This window comes from Prionailurus viverrinus, chromosome D3, assembly GCF_022837055.1.
Source record: "Prionailurus viverrinus isolate Anna chromosome D3, UM_Priviv_1.0, whole genome shotgun sequence".
Taxonomy (NCBI): domain Eukaryota; kingdom Metazoa; phylum Chordata; class Mammalia; order Carnivora; family Felidae; genus Prionailurus; species Prionailurus viverrinus.
In genome coordinates this window covers 54,873,069-54,890,032 of record NC_062572.1, presented here as the reverse complement: position 1 = coordinate 54,890,032, position 16,964 = coordinate 54,873,069, and the positions used below count along the sequence as shown (strand labels likewise).

The 16,964-nt window shown below is 34.9% G+C and overlaps 1 protein-coding gene across 3 annotated transcripts in view; it reads left to right on the top strand.

The window, feature by feature from the left end:
* Nucleotides 1-16,964, top strand: part of TRAPPC8 (trafficking protein particle complex subunit 8) — an 83,185-nt gene that overhangs the window by 12,556 nt on the left and 53,665 nt on the right. For 2 of the 3 annotated variants that reach the window (XM_047828519.1, XM_047828521.1), the window contains exons 3-10: nt 521-610; nt 2,124-2,298; nt 5,172-5,325; nt 7,818-7,911; nt 9,214-9,473; nt 9,823-9,938; nt 10,632-10,782; nt 15,508-15,608. In XM_047828519.1, coding sequence (XP_047684475.1) covers nt 521-610; nt 2,124-2,298; nt 5,172-5,325; nt 7,818-7,911; nt 9,214-9,473; nt 9,823-9,938; nt 10,632-10,782; nt 15,508-15,608 — 1,141 coding nt within the window. The remainder of the gene's footprint in view (nt 1-520; nt 611-2,123; nt 2,299-5,171; nt 5,326-7,817; nt 7,912-9,213; nt 9,474-9,822; nt 9,939-10,631; nt 10,783-15,507; nt 15,609-16,964) is intronic. The other variant, XM_047828520.1, reaches the window with a different exon arrangement.

Here is a 16,964-nt window from a genome sequence, read left to right as displayed (position 1 = left end):
CATTGTAGGATGTTTTGCACTGTTCTGGACGTATTTGCCTAGAAGTCAGTAGCACACAACCCCATCCCTAGTGTGACAACCCAAAGTATCTCCAGACATTGCCAAATATTTCCTGGAGGTCAAAATCACTGTTGGTTAAGAAACCATTGTTTTGAAATGATGTTTATGAAGAGGAGAGGGGCACAAAACTTTAGTTTCAGAATCTTTTTACTCATGTAGGTAATATTTAAAGGATTAATAGGTAAGTAGGTTGTGGATCATTGTGTAGGTTTAGGAATAAGTCAGTTTTATTTTTGCAAATGTATATTCCTATATGTGAATATATTTGTGTGTATGGCACAGACACTAATTTTAAAGCAGAGGTAGAAAATGCTTGTTTATATCTTTAAGTACAAGTGAAAAATGCTTATTTACTGTTGGGAATCTTTCACACCTTTTAGGAGTATGGACTTGACATTTTTTTTGTTGTAAATTGATTCTGTTAAGGAATTTTAACTGTTGTATATCTTGTTTATTTTAGCTACCACTCCATGGTTTGAGTCTTACAGAGAGACCTTTCTTCAGTCGATGCCAGCATCAGATCATGAATTTTTGAACCACTATTTAGCATGTATCCTTTGACCTTTGTGTTTTCTTTTTTCTTTAATTTATTTTTATTTTTTGACAGAGAGCGCACGAGTACACAAGTAGGGAAGGGGCAGAGGGAGAAGGAGGGAGAGAATCTTAAGCAGGTTCCTCCCTTAGTGCAGAGCCCGAAGCAGGGCTTGATCTCACGATGGTGAGATCTTGACCCAAACTGAAATCAAGAGTTAGATACTTAGCCGACTGAGCCACCCAGGTGCCTGACCTTTGTGTTTTCTTTCCTTTCCTTTTTTTTTTTTTTTTTTTTTTTAATTTTTTAACGTTTATTTATTATTGAGAGACAGAGCATGAACGTGGGAGGGGCAGAGAGAGGGGGAGACACAGAACCCGAAGCAGGCTCCAGGCTCTGAGCTGTCAGCACAGAGCCTGATACGGGGCTTGAACTCACAAATCTTGAGGTCATGACCTGAGTCGAAGTCGGACACTTAACTGACTGAGCCACCTGGGTGCCCCCTGACCTTTGTGTTTTCTTAAAATCAAATGTTTTGGAAATTAGTAATCTCAGAAATAGTTCTATGAAGGCAAATTTTTAATTTTTTTTTTTAATGTATATTTCTGAGAAAGAGAGTGCAAGCAGGGGAAGGGCAGAGAGAGAGAGGGAGACACAGAATCTGAAGCAGGCTCCAGGCTCTGGGCTGTCAGCACAGAGCCCAACGCGGGGCTCAAACTCACAGACTGCGAGGTCATGACCTGAGCTGAAGTCGGACCCTTAACCAACTGAGCTACCCAGGTGTCCCCTTTGAAGGCAAATTTTTTGAGAGGACATGGGAGAATAGAAAAATTATTTTTCATTGATGATGCTTCAAGTTTTTGTAACTGTTGTTTTTGTTAAATGACATCCTAGACAAGACTGGTTTTAATAAATTAATTGTTATTACAGAGTAAGAATACTGATGGCTTGCTTACTGTTTTTCTTTTTTCTCCAGCTCAAATATTTCATGTTTAGTAAGTTTCTGAACCAAAGAGTAAATGTGAACTGTCATTGTTAACTGCTTTTGCTGATTGCCTCAAGATTAGTTTCTTATGCAAGATCTCATATATAAAAGCAGTTTTCCATTATTTTAGTAACCTGTTTTATAGCTGTTAACCTCTTTTGATGCTTATGACTTTTTAGTTTTCTTAATGAGGTTGCAGAGAAAGTTAAGAGGTAGGATAGAGTATGAAACCGCTGTGAGATGGAATGGAGAGGAGCAAGATTCAGCAGAATTGTTCATTGTGTTGATGTGTAACTTTGATATTGTCCATTTTTATGTTCATGGATTTCCTTATATATGTAAATGACCTAAAAACCATCGTCAAAAAAGTATTTGAGATTTAAAACCTTGAGTTATTTGGAAATGCTGGAGAAATTATTTTGTGTTTGCAGTGAAAATCTATGAAATCAGATTTTTTAGCTTAGAAAATTTCCTCAAAGTTTATTTTAATAGGATAATATGTATCATTTAGTGATAAGTGATAATTACCTTAATATGGTTTACAAGGTATGTTGGTAGCATCATCTAGTGAAGCTGAACCTGTGGAACAGTTTTCAAAGTTATCACAAGAACAGCATCGAATTCAGCACAACAGTGACTATTCCTACCCCAAGTGGTTTATACCAAATACACTTAAATATTATGTACTTTTACATGATGTAAGTGCAGGAGATGAACAGAGGTAAGCTTTATTTTTTTAACTAAAAATGTTTCCCTGTTATATGATTAGATATTAGTTTGCACATTTTATTTAAATTTTAGATGTATTTTTTTATCTAAGAAAGTAAAAATACTAATAAAACATTTAACTATATCTTTGTTATGTTCAACAGCCAAGTTATTTTATGTTAGATTTCATATGCTTATCCAAACTTTGCTTTCAATATATATCTGTTACTACAATCTTTGTACCAAAGTGCCTGCCATTTTACACTTGTAGGTCTTAGCTGTTATTTCTTACTTTCTCATTTTTTTTTCTTTTCTCAGTTTTCCTTTTAACTTTTCACTTCTTGACTTTTTTTTTTTAATTTTTTTTTTCAACGTTTTTTATTTATTTTTGGGACAGAGAGAGACAGAGCATGAACGGGGGAGGGGCAGAGAGAGAGGGAGACACAGAATCGGAAACAGGCTCCAGGCTCCGAGCCATCAGCCCAGAGCCTGACGCGGGGCTTGAACTCACGGACTGCGAGATCGTGACCTGGCTGAAGTCGGACGCTTAACCGACTGCGCCACCCAGGCGCCCCATTTCTTGATTTTTTTTAAGGGCATTTCTGTTTCCACTCTTTACCCTATTGTCACTTTGTATTTTTAGCCTTGATATTTTCATAGTCTCAAAAACATGCAGACATTTCTTTATTTTCTCTTCTCTTCTCTTCTCCTTTCCTTTCCTTCCTTCCTTTCTTTCTTTTCTTTCTTTCTTTCTTTCTTTCTTTCTTTCTTTCTTTCTTTCTTTTCTTTCTTTCTTCCTTCCTTCCTTCCTTTCTTTCTTCCTTTCTTTCTCTCTCTCTCTCTCTCTCTTTCTCTCTTTCTGTCCATCTGTCTTCCTTCCTTCCTTCCTTCCTTCCTCCCTTCCTTCCTTTGTGTCTGTCTTTCTTTCTGTCTTTCCTTCTGAGAATGGGCACAGTGTGAGCGAAGGGCAGAGAGAGATAGAGAAGTGGGCCTCACCTGGGGCTTGAACTCACCTTGAAGAAGGGTTTTGTGCTCCCCTTATGCTCACCTGAAGTGGTGCTCGAGCTCACCCGAAGCGGGACTTGAACTCAGAAACTATGAGATCATGACTTGAGCTGAAGTCAGATGTTTAGTGACTGAGCCACCCAGGTGTCCCCAGACATTTCTTACATGTCCTTTAATATTCATTACTAGTGATTTGCCGTAGTCCTTTTATCTTTGGAACAAATGATTAACTTATCTTTAAAAATATAGTAAGTTCTTAAAAAATAAGATAACATAAAAAGCAATTTTATTTTTATGGTTTTGGAGTTTATTTTGACTTTTGATTTGGGATGTGGATCAAATTAATTTTTTGTTTAAAATTGTCAGTCTGATAAATCAGTGCCATTTAGGATATACAATCAAATAATCATTTCTTGCCATTGTTTTGAGCACATATCATTACCTTTTAAATAAATTTTCCTTTTACGTATTTATTATTTTAATTAATTTATTTGAAAGATTTTATTTTTAAGTAGTCTCTATACCCAACCTGGGGCTTGAACTTACAACCCCAATGTCAAGAGTCGTATGCTCCACTGACTGAACTAGCTAGGCACCCCATAAATTTTCCTTTATAACCAAAGAACTTTTCTGAGGAATAATTAATATTTACGATTTTTTCTGAAATCATATACAGGCTGTAGCCTGTGGATGAAGTATACTATGTAAATAGAAATAATTTGAACTGGCTATTAAAATTAGTTTCTATCTATAGAATATGATATGTATCTTTCATATTGAAGGGTTGTAACTAGGATATTTAAGTGGTAATTCAGGTATTAGATCAGTGGTTCATATCTTTAGCAGTATCACTGGTAAAGTGAGCAGTTTATTTTATTGTACTTGAGTGTATATACACATACATATACTTATATCTGCTTGTATACATTTATAACTTTTATTAATCCAGCCTTAATTTTATAGTGTGTAAATATGATTCGGTAGTCTGGCAGGCATGTTACTTGTATAGTATTATCTTTTGCATTTAAATATAATACAAAGTTTTCTCTTCCCCCTCCACCCCCCCAGATGGCTGATTGACTTAAAAAGATACCATTTAAATTAGATTAGCCCTATGTACTAAAATTTCAGTTTTCATCAGAATATGCTGTTTGCTTCCTAGGCTGTGTTATCACTACCAGCTAGCATAGCTTAGTTAACTTAAACTATGGCAATAAAACTACTTTTTATTGCATCTAAGATGTAACTCATGGATTCAGCTATTATAAATTTTGCAAGAAAAAAGGGTGGATTTTATGTAATAAATAAGTCAGCTGCTCTTCTTGAGTTTTCTTTCCTTTTCTGTCTTTGAACTGTGTCCCTTTGAAGACAGCTAAGGGAAGGATAAACTGTAGCAGTGAAAGATGTTTTGTAAGTTTTGGGGTGCTATACTTTTCTGTTTCGGCGCTTACGTTTTTTGATAAATGTTTGTTTTCTCAGATGGAATTTCCAAAAGCTTCTTCCCTAAAGCCTGGTACTTACAGTTGAAAGAGTTCTTGATCTAGAAGTTTGAAGCCATTCTTTGGAAATTTACAGTGCACATTAGTAAATGGAAGGCTTGGAGGTGGTCTGCTGGTTTTGTTTACTGTAGTTCAACTAGTTTGACCACCAGAATGGTCTCTTTGACAGTTGAAGCACATTTTGTTAACTCTGCTTTAAGGTGATATCCAAGCTAGCTAAATTTCAGTTAGGGTCATGATCTTTGTTTTAATTTTTTTACTATTTTATATCTGCTTTTCTGTTCTGCCTTTTTGTGGATTATTTTTGCATTATTTTAATATCTGTTATTGCCTAAGGTATGCTCTCCATTTACTACAAACTTTTTTCCATTTTTTATTTTAGAGCTGAATCAATTTATGAAGAAATGAAACAGAAATATGGAACTCAGGGTTGCTATTTACTTAAAATTAATTCTCGAACATCTAATCGAGCATCAGATGAACAGATACCAGATCCTTGGAGTCAGTATCTTCAGAAAAATAGTATTCAAAACCAGGTATATGTAAAAAACAACCATGAAGCAAACCACAAAAGCTGTATTTCAGTTTTATGACATAATGGCATCACTGTAGAATTTTTTAAGTCTTCGTTTAACTAGTAGAATTGTTTATTTATTTTGTGGAATCTAGCTAGTTCTGATCTATCAGCATGTGAGCTCTTAATTCAGTGGTTTAAAACTGTTTTTAACTAACACATAATCCCTTATATGTATTCCATTCAGGTATATAATGTCCGTATTAATTGATCTTTTCTTAAAAAAATGAAAAGTGAATTACATAAGAATTGAATGAGATTGGCTAGACATGTAGAGAATAGAAGTTTTTACTTGTACATATAATTCCTTATGAATGCTTACAGTCAATTCTTTATTATCCACATGCTCTGGGGTTGCCTTCCTTCATTTTCAACATGCTGTTCTTATGGCCACCTTTTGGAGCTCATACTTTTTAGGTGGGTGGGCTTTTTTCCCTAACTTTCCTTTGATTTCCTTTCCTTCTGAATTTTCAGGAAGTGTTATTTCTTCCTAATTTTCTCCTTTCTTAATCTAGAGTCCTAGTCTAATGTTAATTGCCTATTAGTTGAAGTGGGTAGGTATAAGGTTTCATGGTCTGTTGAACTTCTAAGATAGAATTGTATGCCACTTGGTAGTAGTCAAATATGAAGTTCCCATGTTTAGTTCAGATAATCAGGAGTTGACTTTTCTGTGTGTGTGTGTAGAAGGGGGATTTTGTAAGTAAATGAAAATATAGTTGTGTTCTGTACATTTGAATTACATTGGGTACTCTATGATATTCTTTTTAAAATAACAATTATAAAGTTTGTGATTTTTGATGTCTTAATATAAATATTGTTTAATAATCTGTTTGCCTTATTTTTCTATCTAATATATGGAATTTTTCATCCAAATATAGTGTTATACTGATATTTACTCACTTTAAGAAAGTGCTGGGAAAAAGTGAGAAAAAAAGAAAAACCAGTTGCATATGAAGGAGTTTTATTTAAAAAAATGGTCCTTCAGGGCCACACTCAGAATAGGGACAATATTGAAAAATGGAATTTATTATTATTTTTAGTGTTTATTTGAGAAAGGGTGTGTGAGCAAGCAGGGGACGGGCAGTGAGAGAGAGAGGGAGAGAGAGAATCCCAAGCAGGCTCCATACTGTCAGTGCAGAGCCCGATGTGGGGCTGAATCTTACAAACTGTGACATCATGACCTGAGCTGAAATTAAGAGTCAGATGTTTAACTAAGTGAGCCACCCAGGCGTCCCCCAAAAATGGAATTTAGAGTCCAATCATTCTAAGGAAGGGAAACATAAGTCAAATTGACCAGTTTGAGAACTTTTAAAGAAGACAGAGGTATCAGAAATTCTATAGCTAGATGCCAGGATTGGAGGATAGATTTTTTATTATTGTTTTTATTTTTTATTTTGAGAGAGCAAGCAGGGGAGAGGGGCAGAGAGCAAGAGAGAGAGAGAGAGACACTCTCAAGCAGGTTCTACATGGAGCCTGATGCAGGGTTCAATCCCACGACTGTGAGATTTTGACCTGAACCAAAATCAATAGCCGGACGCTTAACAGATTGAGTCATCCAGGCACTCCTGGAGGATAGTTTTAAAGCTTATCAAACCTAACCCCTAATCTATTTTAATTTCCTTTACCTATGAATAACCTCATCTAGTACTCTCTTCATGTCTGAACAGCTGGAGGATCAACCAAAAATTATCTCCCTTAGCTTATACTCCTTGGTCCTTTGGGACCAGTTTTTCATTAAGTCACCTTTCAAAATGTAGAAGGATAGTTTTTGTGTCCCCTTCTGTATTTACCAGGCTAAATATAACCACTTTTTTCAACTTTCTTGAGTGGCAGTTTCTTGTCCTGATCGCTTTTATCTTATTAAGTACTAGTTTGTAATTTCCCTCAAAGCATGACACTCAGAATAATACCTCAAATTAGTCTGGGTATTTTTATTTTAAGTTTGTTTTGTGACTGAGAAACCAGTGCCTTTGTAAAAATAAACATTGCATTGGATATATTTCTAATGCACTGTGATATATTCAGAATTTACTCCAACCTGTTAACACATGTCCATAACCCAGGAGATTTCATACCATCCTCTTATTTTCCCCTGCCTGACTCTAGTAGTCCTTCTCTCTTGGCATTTATTTCTTACTTCAGACAACTCTGCAGGTATTCATGTACTTATTACATATAAACAGGTAAACTGAGGTAGAGATCATTTGAATTCAGAAGAATTAGGATAGTAGATTGAACGTAAAAGGGCGTTTAGGAATATAGTAGGTGTGGATTAGAATGATAAAATATATGAAAGAAATTAAGAATTTGGAGGACTAAAAAGAAAGTGTCTTGCTAAAACAAATAAATGAGGCATATAGTCAGCAGAAAAACCACAGTTGTTGATGGATTTGGTGATATCTTAAACATGATTAATTAACTAACTGCTAATGCTTTTTTATTTTATTTTGATAGGAATCATATGAAGATGGCCCTTGTACTATAACTTCAAATAAGAATTCTGATAGTAACTTGCTTTCATTGGATGGATTAGATAACGAAGTCAAAGGTCTTGATACACTTTCTCTAAGTTTCTCTTTTAGTTGAAAATCTGCACTGTTGTCAAAGCATGCTAATCTTCATAGATAAAAGATGGGGGAAATTTTCATAATAAAAATAAAATGGGCTTCTCATTTGAAGAGTTTTTTGAGGCATTTGAGTTTGACGTTTTTTGACATTTAAAAATTTGTTTACCGAGAGTAATATGTACTATTTCTTTTAAAAATTTTTTAGGAGGCAAGGGGGAAGATACTGTGTGCAGCATTAATTATTCCCAAAGTTGACATGATTTTGAGAGCTTTATTTCTGTATTTTAAATTACAGTAGTTGTTTTTTTAATTTTTTTTTTTAACGTTTATTTATTTTTGAGACAGAGAGAGACAGAGCATGAATGGAGGAGGGTCAGAGTGAGAGGGAGACACAGAATCCGAAACAGGCTCCAGGCTCTGAGCGGTCAGCACAGAGCTTGATGCGGGGCTCGAACTCACGGACCGCGAGATCATGACCTGAGCTGAAGTCGGACGCTTAACCAACTGAGCCACCCAGGCGCCCCTAAATTACAGTTTTTGATAGTGATAGTTCTACAAATGTTTTTTAAATTTTTTTAATGTTTAATTTTGAGAGAGAGAGTGCACGAGCAGAGGAGGGTGGAGAGAGAGGGAGACACAGAATCCAAAGTAGGCTCTAGGCTCTGAGCTGTCTGCACAGAGCTTGACATGGGACTCAAACTTACAAACCTTGAGATCATGACCTGAGCCAAAGTCAGATGTTCAACAGACTGAGCTACCCAGGCGCCCCTCTAAAATTGTTTTGTTAAAATTTTTGTTATTGCTTAGTTGTGTTATTTAAATTTATTCGTTATATTATTTTAACACTGTAATTTTCTTCATTTATTTATATGAATCTAATTTTTTTTAAGTTTGAGAGAAAGAGCATATGCATTCACATGCCAGCCAGGGGTGGGGAGAGGGAGGCGCAGAGAGAGAGGTGGGAGAGAATCCCAAGCAGGCTCTGTGCTGTCCAAACCCTGAGATCACGCCCTGAGTCGAAATCAAGAATTTGGATGCTTAACTGACTGGGCCACCCAGGCTCCCCTATTTAAAATCTTTAAATTGCTATTACATGTAACAAATATTAACCCAAGTCCTGTAGTTTTAGGAGGGAAAATGTTAATGTTATTGTATCTTAGACTTCTGAGATACACAGAAAGATGAAGGGTTCCAACATTCTTTTTTTTTTTCTTTAGCAGTATGGTAGTAATATCACAATTTTCTGTTGCATTCTGAAAGTAAAAGAAAGATCTGTTTTTCAGTAGATGGCTTACCAAATAACTTTAGAGCTCACCCACTTCAGTTGGACTCATCCAGTGACGCTTCTAACAGCATTGATGGCCCAGATCATGTAAAATCTGCTTCATCATTACATGAAACAAAGAAAGCAAATACTGGAATTATTCATGGTGCATGTTTAACCCTTACTGATCATGATAGAATTCGACAGTTTATACAAGAGTTCACTTTTCGGGGCCTTTTGCCACATATAGAGAAAACGATTCGGCAATTAAATGATCAGGTAAGATTTAATTGTTCGGATTAGTATTTTTAAATTTTCAGTAAAGAGTAAATTTGGGAATATAGTAGTATAAGTTATTTAAAGTACTTGAAGTTGTTTTTTTTTTTTTAAGATAGACTAATGCTAGTATTTATTGGCATCACTGTCAGTGATGAAATTCTCTTAAATCCTAGAAGATACTTATTTACATTAGGGATTTTGCCAGCATATTAGACAATTTTCTTTAAATCAGTGTTGTTAAAATGAATATTTGCTCACTATTAAAGCTTTTTAGTTATTTAGAATATATTGTATGTAAAAGTAAAATACTAAATCTCATATTTGTAACGTATACTCTTTTTTTTGGTAGCTAATATCAAGAAAAGGTTTAAGTCGATCTCTATTTTCTGCAACTAAAAAATGGTTTAGTGGCAGTAAAGTTCCAGAAAAAAGCATTAATGAGCTGAAAAATACATCTGGATTGCTGTGAGTAAAATATTATTGTTTTTGTTTTTCCTCTGTTTAACTCTGATTGGTGTGTGACTGTGTGATGTCCTGCAAAAAATTATCTCTTTAGTTTTTTAGTTTCATGTTTGTTAAAACTTCAGTAGATAAGAACAGTGACTATAAGTTAATTATATTAAAAAATGTTTTTAAACCATTAGGGAATCGGGTATCTAAAAATAAATAACAATGGAGAAAGTCCCTTACTTTGGGTTTCTTTCCCTATTTGTAAAAAGATGGAATTAGAACAAATATTCATTAATAACTCATCTAAATAAAATATTGTGGTCTAGTGGTTCTGAGCCATGGCATATATTTAGAAAATTTTGTTTCAAGGGAAAATAAAGTTCATTTTGGGTTTTTGTGTTTTTTGTGGTTGTATGTATAGTGAGTTACCTAGAATTGACCATTTGCCTAATAATTTGACCATGGAAAAATTTCTTGCCTCTTGTTGAGAAGTTCTCAGTATAGGGCTATAAATTATATAAATACAAATGTTTCCAAATGTCTTTGAGAAATGACAGTCTCCCACTGGAGACAGAATTCTTGTTGAATCAGATTAGTTTTCCTAATATTTTAGACTCAGTTGTCTAGCTTGTTAGACATTTTATAATATTTGATGGTTCAGGGGTTATAAATTATAAATTCCTTTCTTAATTCATTTTATATTTATAGGTATCCGCCGGAAGCACCAGAGCTTCAAATCCGAAAAATGGCTGACTTATGCTTTTTGGTGCAGCATTATGATTTGGCTTATAGTTGCTATCATACTGCAAAGAAAGATTTTCTTAATGATCAAGCAATGCTCTATGCAGCTGGTGCATTGGTTGGTATTCTGTAATATTATAATTTCTTATTTTTGTTGTCATAAATGATTTAGAAATCTCTTTATGAAATGGAAAACAAAATACCTAGAGATAAAGTTGTACTCAAAGAGGACATAATGCTTTATGGGTTTTGAATTAGTTTATGCTGAATTGATGGATTTTCCTCAAACTGGTTTAAACGTGGTCAGATATAATGGTTGATGTCTTAGCTTTGTCTAGTACCTTCTAATTTTTGTGTATGCTTTCAAAATTTAATTGAGTTTCTGTTATTATATTCAGTAATTTTTTTTTAGCAGATGCTTTTAGAGCTACTGAAAAATATTTTAAAATTGCTTAAATGTTTTTTTCTGATGTAAGACTATATATTGGTTAAGAACATGTACTTTGGTGTGAGACAAACTGTCATCTAGGCATGTATTGAACATCTCTAAGCCTCAGTTTTTTCGCCTGTACAATGTGAACCCTTAAGGCATAGGGTTGGATGAAGAGGTATAAGGGCATGTGATGTGCCTAGCACACTACCTTGTATGTTATAAGCTGTCAGTAAGCATCAGCTATGTTAGTTTTTATAATTGATATGTAAACCTTGGTGTGTCAGAAATTTATTTTGAAAGGGAGAGAGAGTGAGCATGAGCAGGGGAGGGGCAGAGAGGAGAGAATCCCAAGCAGGCTGTCAGTGCAGAGCCAGATGCGGGGCTCAAACCCACAAATTGCGAGATCATGACCTGAGCCGAAACCCAGAGTCGGACGCTTAACTGACTGAGCCACCCAGGCATCCCAGAGAGAATTTAATATACTTGTTGCCTTATAACATTTTCATGTTCTTTTAAAGTTGTCATATGTATATGCGTAATTTGCTTTCTGTGTGTAGAAAAGAGTAAAATCACTGTTGCATTCTGCATAATCACTTTAAGAGTATGTAAGCTTGTAAACAAAGTGCGAAGAACAAAAAAGTATGAGAATAAATATTTCATTGGGAATTATCATGTAGGCGCTTGTTAGTAATTGCCACTTATTTTGCATTTATTTTAATATTATGTGTGTATAAAACTAAAATAGGCAACTTAAAAATGTAAAGCTAAAATTGCAAAATTATATTACTTTTCCTTTTCACTTCTGTAATTTTAAATGTTTACTTTTGAGAGAGAGAGCATGAGCAGGGAGGTGCAGAGAGAGAGAGGGACAGAGGATCTGCAGCGGGCTCTGCATTGACAGCAGAGAGCCTGATGTGGGGCTCAAACTCATGAACTCTGAGATCATGACCTGAGTGAAGTTGGATGCTAAACCGACAGAGCTACCCAGGTGCCCCTGTAATGTTAAAAAAAAAATTTTTTTTTAAGTTTCTTTATTTCTGAGAGAGAGAGAGAGAGAGAGAGAGTGCGAGCATGAGCGGGAGAGGAGCAGAGAGAGGGAGACACAGAATCCAAAGCAGGCTCCAGGCTCTGAGCTGTCAGCACAGAACCTGACACAGGGCTCGAATTAGCAAACTGCGAGATCATGACCTGAGCCAAAGTCTGACGCTTAACCGACAGAGCCACCCAGGCGCCCCTTTTAAAAAAAAAGAAAAAAAAAATTTAAAGTTTCTTTATTTCTGAGAGAGCGAAAAAAATATTTATTTTGAGAGAGAGAGGGAGGGAGGGAGGGAGGGAGGGAGGGAGGGAGAGAGAGAGAGAGAGAGAGAGAGAGAGAGAGAACTCCAACCAGGCTCTGTGCTGACAGTGCAGGCTCAATTCCACGAACTATGAGATCATGACCTGAGCCAAAATCATGAGTCAGATGCTTAATTGACTGATCCACCCAGGTGCCCCTTCCTGTAATATTTTTAATGAAAAACATCTAACTTTTGAAAACCTTGTTCAGGAACTTAAAATATGCTATCTTTATAAATTGAAGTGTTTGAAAACTTACATGAATTGTCCTTGGCCAGACATTCTGTAATCTTTTATTATAGTCATCTAAAATGATGACTATATGGATATGAAATAATAAATACTTAATGTTATTTCATAAATATAACATATTTATGAATTGATAAAATTTTACATTATGTACTTGCTAATTCATTGCTTGTATTTAGGTAGGTCTTTATAAAGGTATGGCAAAAAAATGTCAGTGGTTTTATGGTGTGTAAGCTTTTTCATTTTTATCTATAATCTGATAAATACTGTATTTAAGCCATTTAGGTGGTGGTATTAATAGCAACTGTATGAGAAAAAACAGTTTAGCAATGGAAAATAAAGGTATATCTGCTATAACATAATATATGTATACCTGAAAATCCTTGTAGTCTATAAAACTGTCCTAAAAATAATAGGCCATGGAGAAAAATAGGGTCGGGAAGTCTTCTTAAAACCTATGTATGTATCTTTTAAAACAAAGTACAAACAAGAACACAAAATTTGTACCTTGAGAGATGATATATGTAATCTAGTGAGGCTGCTCCATCATGCCTAGAAGTTACTTAAAGGCATTAAAACACACACACACACACAGAACCAGTATTTCAGTACTGGCTGGGAGTAGAGGCGGAGAAGAGCTCCTAATCCGTTATGGTGCCATGATGGGGAGCGTGGAGCGAAGTGAAGCTGTCTTGAGCCAAGAACTGTGCATTTACACTGGGCATGTACTTCTCTAGAGAGAGAGTCAGTGAGCACCAAAACTCAGGCATTCGTTTTCTGTAAAATACAGATAAAGGGAGCTCCTGCTTGTGCAACAGCTGAGCTTAGGGCTTGCTCCTTTCCTGCTGAAGGTTATAATTTTATATTTGCTATTTTTGATCCCCTTGCCCAAGAAAAATTGTTTATAAATGAATACAAATTTTATTTGTGTTGATACCACTTTCCTATTTACCATTCACATATTTAGCTAATTGATAAGGTCAAAATATGTTGTAGTAGAACAGACTATATTGCTTGCCCTTTTAGCTGAAAATTGTAGAAGGTATTTAGTTATGCTATCTTTAAAATTAAGTATCATAGCAAAACCAGTAATAGGAATTCTTAATACTGTTTTTTTGTAGTTCAGTTATATAACTACCTTAACTAACTGAAGGGTAAGTAGATCACTGTGGTTCTTGATGAAAATTTTTGTAAAAAGTATTGCTCTGTTATTGATGACTATAAGAAATGATTTAATGGTTTGATATAATAGCTGGGGGTGATCATTCTGAATGTTCTCACCAGATCTGTAAAAATTATGTCAGTTTTGTTTGAATGTATATTGATTTAACACTTGCAGAATTAGAAAATAACTTAGAATTTGGGGGCATATTTTCCTCACAGGATTTTTTCTTAGTACCCTTTAATATACGTAATATATATTGTTTGTATGTAGTAAATGGGTATTTTGTACAATATAGTATACCGTATGTTCAATGCATATTTGCTTTTTTGTATAATATAGAAGCATATGTGTATTCATTACATTAGTTAAAATATAAAGTAGTTAAGAAACCATGTTTCAGAGCTGTAGTATACTTTGTCACATGGGTATAATGCTTTTTCTTTAAGTTTATTTATATTTAGAGAGAGAGAGGGAGGGAGAGAGAGAGAGAGAGACAGACAGAGAAAGAGAGAGAACGGGAGGGGCAGAGAAAGAAGAGGGAGAATCCCAAGCAGGCTCTGCACTGTCAGTGCAAAGCCCTACATGGGGCTCAAACTCATAAACCGAGATCATGACCTGAGCTAAAATCAAGAGTCAGACACTTAACCTAATTGACTGAGCCACCCAGGTGCCCCTGGATATAATGTATTTTCATTCAGCTTTTTCAGTAAATTTTGGAGCAAACACTGCTGGGTACTGAGGATGGAAAGACATTCTGTAACAGATACATTTTATATTGTCATGAAACCTATAGTCTGTCACGTTAAAGGTTTTAGTTATTTTCTGGTTTTTAGGTAATTATTTGTATTTTTTTCTATTTTAAAAGTTGCAGATAAATACATATGTTCATCCTAAAAGTGTTGGCATTAACAGTTTTCCTTCCCAATTTATGAAGGTTTCATTTATTTCTAGTTTTTATTAAAACTTGGTCTATAAAAGGACATGGGATATTTTACTAAGAAAGCCAAAACCCATATTTGGATCATCATTTCTAAATTCATTAGGACTATTGTATATTTTTTGCATTATTAACTGAAAGCATACACATTGACAATAGATTGGCTTTTAAAAATGAAATACAAAGATCTAGAAAACTGACAGTAATTTAAGTCTAAGAAATAAGGTCTTTGTGCATTTTGTATGGTATAGGATATACATTAGAGTGTGTAAATAGCTGAAAATATATATAGTTCAAGTTGTTGAGAGCTCTCTTTGCCTGTTCTGATGCCAGTAATTAGAAAGAGATGTGCTTTATTTTGTCTTGCTCTATATGGTCTTATCATTGGTCTGTTTCCTCATTGAGGAATAGGGAAGAACAGAGAGGAAGTGGTAGCAGAATCTTAAGCTAGGTGTACTTGGTAGTTGTATATATACACCATAATTCAAAATGCTTCTCAGGTCTTCTTGAAAATCTCATTTAAATTCTGAATGACAGACTTTGGTATTTGACTGTAGAATTGAAAAACGAAAAGCATATATTTTTCAAGCCTGCATTAATCCATGAAATTTCTATATCATACATAAAAAGCCCCAGCAAACTTCAGTCCAATTTTTAGGTTTCCAAATGCTAAACTATAAGAATATTCCTCTTTTTGAAATAGTATAAATATCTTTTTCTTTAGGAAATGGCAGCAGTGTCAGCTTTCCTTCAGCCAGGAGCGCCTAGGCCATACCCTGCGCATTACATGGATACAGCAATCCAGACATACAGGGATATCTGCAAGTAGGTGACTAGAATGTTTATGTTCTGTCCATTTAGAGGTAAATTTAACACTTACATCATTATTAGATGTAAATGGTTGTTTGTTTTTCAGGCTTTAAACTTAAACAAGCTCCCAAATCAAGTCAGTATGTTCAGATAAGATGAGGTGATTTTTTTAAAAGTCAGTGTTTTCTTACATCCCTTATTTTCCTCTTTTGTTTGGATTTGTAGTTAAGAATTTGTTACATGTAAAATTGGGGTTATATGTTACATTGGATGATTTTATTGTGAGCTTAGCTCTAACCTAAACTATTGTTAAGCCAGGGGTTAGCCATTTTGAATTTTTCTTGTTAAATAGGCAGAACACAGAAAATTAAATAGTAGTCCAGGGAAGAAAATGAGAAGTGTTTTCTTCACACATAATGAGTTCTCTTGGAACTCTATAGTAGTTAGAACTCACCACCTGTAAGGAGACTATGAACCGGTGCAGAAAGTGGTCAGAGGAGGTTTCGTAGTATTTTTAAGGAATGAATCTAGAAGAAAGGTAGTGGGGATTTGACAGCCATGAATATATTTCAGGAATTGTGATTGGCAGGAATAATGTTTTGGTTGAACATCACTGGTAAAAGGAAATGGAGCCTTGGCTAGGTTAGAAGGTGTACATGAAAAGGTGTTTTGAGAGACATTGGTGTGGGGAGCCTTCACTCTCACTTATTATTGTTATTCTTAAGCTGTAGTTAAGATTTATGTATTAGCAATGGAGAGTTCCTGAATATTCACATAGAACCTTGACATAATAAAAGTGATTTTTCAGGAAGGTTGATCTGACTGTTCTATGTAGAATGAATGGGTTGGAAGACAGATAAAGAGGCAGTCTTGTCTCTTATAATGTTGTTTAAGGATTAGTAATAGCAGTGTGTTTTTTAGTGTTTTAACAGCACTAATAAGCATTAACTTTTTTGTGTGTGCCCAGCATTTGCCACTATGCCAAAGTAATTTACATGCTCATTGAATCTTTACAACAAATCTGTGAAATGGTGGGTACTATCATTGTCCTCACTTATAGATGAGAAGAATGAAACTTAGAGTTTAACTTGCTCTAGGGCCGCAGCTAATAAGTGGTGGAGCCAATTTTGGATCCCACCTCTTACCTTTTACAGTCTGTTCGAAACTATATTTAAAAAAAAAAAAAAAAAATATATATATATATATATATATATACATATATACATATATACATATATATATGTCTATATTTGGAGAGTCTGGCAGGAGATATGCCCTGTGTGAAGGAGGACACATTGAAGGATTCTGAAAAGGTGAGGTTCAGAAGGTAGAAGAACTAGGAGAGTGAGGTGTCATAGAAACTAGAGTAGT